This window comes from Hemiscyllium ocellatum, assembly GCF_020745735.1.
Source record: "Hemiscyllium ocellatum isolate sHemOce1 chromosome 27 unlocalized genomic scaffold, sHemOce1.pat.X.cur. SUPER_27_unloc_2, whole genome shotgun sequence".
NCBI lineage: Eukaryota > Metazoa > Chordata > Chondrichthyes > Orectolobiformes > Hemiscylliidae > Hemiscyllium > Hemiscyllium ocellatum.
This window is the reverse complement of record NW_026867487.1, coordinates 3,402,023-3,407,204: the sequence shown is the minus strand read 5'-3', so window position 1 is coordinate 3,407,204 and position 5,182 is coordinate 3,402,023. Positions and strand designations below refer to the sequence as shown.

Here is a 5,182-nt window from a genome sequence, read left to right as displayed (position 1 = left end):
TAACACAATATACATATGCACAATCAGAAATGCACAAACCATACACGCACATGCGCACAATGGCACACACATGTATGCATGCACAAAAACCTGGTGTCACATTACGTTCACAGTAGATGTCCAGTTTGATGATCATAGGAATGATGGAATGATCACGATTCACTCAATACATTCAAATCAACACGTTCAGAAGTACCCATTCTTAAGCCATGCCTTCAATAAACTGCGGGTTCTCTTCGAGATCCTACCTCGAAGCTTTGTGTCAGCAGTGAGTTTGTGAAACTCGGAGAAGGTGAGACCTCTTCCAGCTCACTATCCAGAACATGTGGGACAGCGAATTGTTGACTGTGGGGATTTTAATGCGAGTGTTCAGTTATGATTCTGTTCTGTACCTGCATGAGTGATCACAGTTTGCAATTTATTGTCTCAACAGTTTCAGGAAGCACTCGGGTGACTGGGTACCTGAGGTTAACTTGGTTTCCTCTATGTCTGAGCTCGAAACGACATCTTGGAACAACCTATGATTCACACAAACTGCAACTGGGTGTTCAACAACAGTTCACTGAAGTTTTTGTACAAGGATGAGACGGTTTCACATCACTGTGTAGTCCCATAAAGTGCAGTAATACACATTAGTGTCAATCAACTGTAGCCCAGTTATAGTCAAACTGGTGAATTTCTTCAATGTCTGAAGTTCTGCTGAGAAGCGATGCTGTGCAAAATCCGCAGAATGCTGATAACCGTCATTATCATTCCTCAGTATGTACTCGAGTTGATTGTCTGGGTGTTGTCGGTACCACGATAATGAATAGCTGCTCGATGTCGTATCATAGGTACAGTTTAGAGTCACTGCCTCTCCTTCTGCCAAACTATATGAGGATAAAGATTGAGTGACAGAATCTTCATGACTGAGACCTGAAAGATAAAACAGGTATCAATTATAAAATGCTTGTCTGCCATCAATTGGATAAAGGAATTGGAAATGGCTTTGCTTCACATTTACCTGCTAGAATTGCGCCCCACACAAACCAAACACTAGGTTGACGCATTTTCATTATCTTCTGTATAACAGAGCTGCTGGGTATTTGAATACACCCATTCTGAAACCCCGCCCTCAGTGCTGTCGTGTCACTGGATGTTTCCAAATCATCAAATGAATGAATGCTTTGTTGTCACATATATCTAGACTAACATAATGAAAAGTGTTTGTGACATCAATGATTCTTGAAGGGCCGGTGCCGGAGTGCAGACACCATGTATGTTGGCAGACCGTGAGCCCTGTTATACACACTCTCCTTAAAACGGAACATTGAGAATTCTGATAGATTGGCTTCCAGTCCTGACAAGCAATATCTGAGATTGCTAGCACCTTTACTCTCAAGAATATCTTGCTTTTCTGACAGACCTTACTGGTGTCTCAAGGCTTGCAATACAGTCTTATATGTGTAAGAGATGTATTTGGTTTTTGGGATAGATTTAAACTCAAATGTGTTTGTTTTAGTTCATGTAGCACTGTACCGAATCGAAGTGCATTTTTGACATTGTATGCATTCAAAGAGATGTTCTTTTCTCAATAGAGTACATTTTTGAAAGAAAAGGAAAGCCCTGCTGAATGTTTTGCCCCACGTCACCTACTGACGCCAGTTCGTCTTACGAAACGACCCAAGTTCTTTTTAAGTACGACACTGTGGTGATTTCCAAAAGACACATGATCATTGTAGCACCACAAACAACCCCCTCTCAAATTAAAACCCGACAAACCAACACTATGCGTCACTAAACAAACACTCTATCATCTCTAGCTGTACCTCTGATAAAGAAGGTGGCAGTTATTTTTCGGAGATAGTTGTCTGGAGGAATGATAATTGAGCAAAACGTCTCACAATCTACTCCCCTGTTCTCCTCTGCGTTGAACTCAATATAATGCTAATCTCTGCTGGGAAGTCTCCACTGATGCAGAAGCGGATGTCAAACGCATCGGGAATTTAATTCGAAGTGACATTCAAATCAAGAGTCGCAACAACTCACACAAAGGGGTATGTGTTCATCCCTTGCTACTCTCGGGAAATTATGCTTGAAGAATCTACTGGAATTGTTTGAAGATGTGACCAGCCTAGTGAACAAGGATGAATCAGTAAATATTGTATATCCAGACCTTCAAAGGGGTTTTGACAATCTTCCACACAAGAGAATACTAATGAAGATTAAAGTTCATGGTTTCAAAGATAATGTATTGGCATATGTAAAGAAGTGGTTGGCAGACAGTAAACAGAAAGTTGGAGTAAACGGGTCCTTTTCAGATGGCAGGCAGTGACCAGCGGGGTGCTGCAGGTTTCAGTGCTGGAACCTCTGCTGCTCACGATATACATAAACGATTTTGACTAAGGAATTGAATGGGGTGAAAGTGAGGACTGCCAATGCTGAAGATCAGAGTCAAAACGTGCGGTACTGGAAAAGCACAACTTGTCAGGCAGCATCTGAGAAGCAGGAGATTCGACGTTTTGAGCAATATGTTCCTGATGCAGAGCTTATGCTCGAAGTGTCGATTCTGCTGCTCCTTAGGTGCTGCCTTGATCGGCTGTGACATTAGACTGGGTGGCAGTGTGGGTTGGGATGAGGATGCTAAGAGATTGCAGGGTGACTTAGACAGGCTGACGGAGTGGGCAAAATATCTGTCAAATGTAATTTAATGTGGATAAATGTGAGGTTATCCACTTTGGTCATAAAACCAAGGAAGGCAACTTATTATCTGAGTTATGGCAGTTTAGGAAAAGGTGTGGTGTGAACAGACTTAGGTGCCATGATGGAACAGTCTTTGAAGGTTGGTGTGCAGGTGCAGTCAGCAGTGAGGAAAGCCAATGGCATTCCATCCTTCACAGTGGTAGGAAATATGTGGTGGAGTATTTATGACTTGCAGCAGTTATGTAGGGTCTTCATGAAGCCACACCTTGAGTATTGTGTGCAGTTCTGTGCTTCTCGTCTAAAGAAGGGCATTCTTGCTTTTACTGGAGCCCAACAAAGTTTCACAAGACTGATTCCCGGAATGAAAGATCTGACATATGAGGGAAGATAGCGTTGAATGGGCTTGTATTCGCTGGACTTTTGGGAAATTGAGGGGGGAATCTCATCGAACCAATTACAGTCCTGATGAAACTGGGCGGATTAGGTGTGGCAAAAAAAACGTTCCTGATGTTGGGAAGCTCATAATTAGGGTGTTGCAGTCTAAAAGTAAGGGATAAGCCATTAAGGGCAGCGATAAGAAACGATTTTTTCACTCAAAGTTGTGAATCATTGAAATTCTCTCCTACAGGAAACTGTGGAACCGGTTCATTTTATATATATATTCAAGATGGAGCTAGATGTGCCCCTTGTGGCAAAATGGATTGAGGGTATGTGGAAACGGCGGGAATAGGATACTGAATTTGCATTATCAGCCATGATCGTATTAAAGTTGGTGCAAGCTCTAAGGGCCGAACGGCCTACTCCTGCACCTAATTACAATGCTTCTGTTTCTGTACGCAAAGCATGTTTGAGCAAACACATTTCCCGCAGTCTGGAATTACAAAAAATATGTTTGTAAGATCTAAATGAGGTTCAAATGGGAATAGTTCCATACTTTAGAGCTCAGGAGTGGAAATGAGTGTCTAATCAGTAAATTTTCAGAGGAAGCAATACATTAAGCAACTTTTCCAGTATTTGGAAGACAATTGAAGTACAACTGGTCAGTGAAGAGAATCTAACTTTGAGTCTGATTTTGCAAACAGCCTCTTTTATTTCTGAGATTTGCCCATTATGTGCAAACCAACCCTGATCCAGAAATTCACGATGAACAAACAGCCTTGTTACTGTGGATTTTTATTTTGGGACACCGACATGGGACATATAGAAGGGTTTGGTCAGAACGACAAGTCGGTAAAGAAAGAGAAACAATGGACAAAAGAAACATCTAAATATCACCAGTGAAATGTCTTCTGAACATGCGAACTGACAGTATCAAAAATTTAACACTGCTGCTGTGTGTCAGTTCACGCTGTTGTCAATTTGAAAGATGCTGCTATGACTCTCTCTCTGTCTGAGTCGCTGAATCGTTTGTTATTCTTCGTGTGCAGTAACGTACACCGACCAACAGAGGGTGCAATTGCACCGTGTTGAACTGAAGGGAGAGAGGCTGTGGAGGAGCTGGTGTTGGACTGGGGTGGATTAAGATAAAAATCACACAACATCAGTTTATAGTCCAATAGGTTTACTTGGAAGTACAAGTTTTTGGAGTGTCACTCCTTCTTCAGGTAGCTAGTGCGGGAGGATCATCGGACACATATCATCCTGCCCCACTAGTTACCTGATGAAGGAGCAACTCTCCAAAAGCTTAAACTTCCAAAGAAATCTATCGAACTCTAACGTGGTGTTTTGTGATTTTTAACTCTGAACACAAGAAGCAGAGAAAGAGAATGTAAGAACATTTTCTTTTCTAAACTCATGCTTTATCATCCTGTCAATTTATCTCAGAAAGCGACGGCCAGTTGCGGTTGAGCTGACAATAGAATCGTGAAACGCCTCTGCAGATGAACGTTTCTCATCTTTGTAATGTACTTCCCAAAAGACAACGACACAAACAGAAAAATGCACAACAGAACACATTGAAATACACGCGGAAAGATATTAAACCAAATATGCACACGGACACATATACATGAGCACGAACACCAGAATGTGCAGATGGAAACGTTTGGAGGTCCATGCTGTGCCTATGGTTTGTGTTGAGTGGAGGTATAAAAACAGCTCTGGTCTGTTGTGCCTCGTAAAGAGGAGAGCAGGTTTTTTTTAATCACGGTGTTGCAAACCTATCAATAAGGAATGAAGGCGCAGATGAGACGAACGTTGATTATTCTAAAGTTGAATGAAATCATCCCAGGTGAGTTACCCTAGACTGCCACCCTTGAGTATCATGCGATCTTTTTGCAATTCCACTTTGTGCTATTACTTGATTTTGAAAATATACCACTTATTATTGAGTGTTGGTAAGTAAGCATAAAAAGCAACTCTCTTTCCAAACCAATGACCACTACCGTGTAGAAGGACAAGGGCAGCCAATAAGCAGGAGCGCCACCAGCTTAAATAAATCTCAAAGTCAGTCCCCATCCTAACATGCAAACATGTCACAGCTCCTTCAGCGTCACTGGGT

At 41.9% G+C, this 5,182-nt stretch overlaps 1 gene segment (V, D, J or C); it reads right to left on the bottom strand.

Annotated features, from left to right (window-relative positions):
- Positions 1 to 592: 592 nt before the first annotated feature.
- LOC132807664 (T cell receptor alpha variable 38-2/delta variable 8-like) lies at positions 593 to 1,049 on the bottom strand. The segment is given in 2 exon segments: positions 593 to 915; positions 1,004 to 1,049. Coding segments are annotated over 2 exon segments (369 nt in total).
- Positions 1,050 to 5,182: the final 4,133 nt, after the last annotated feature.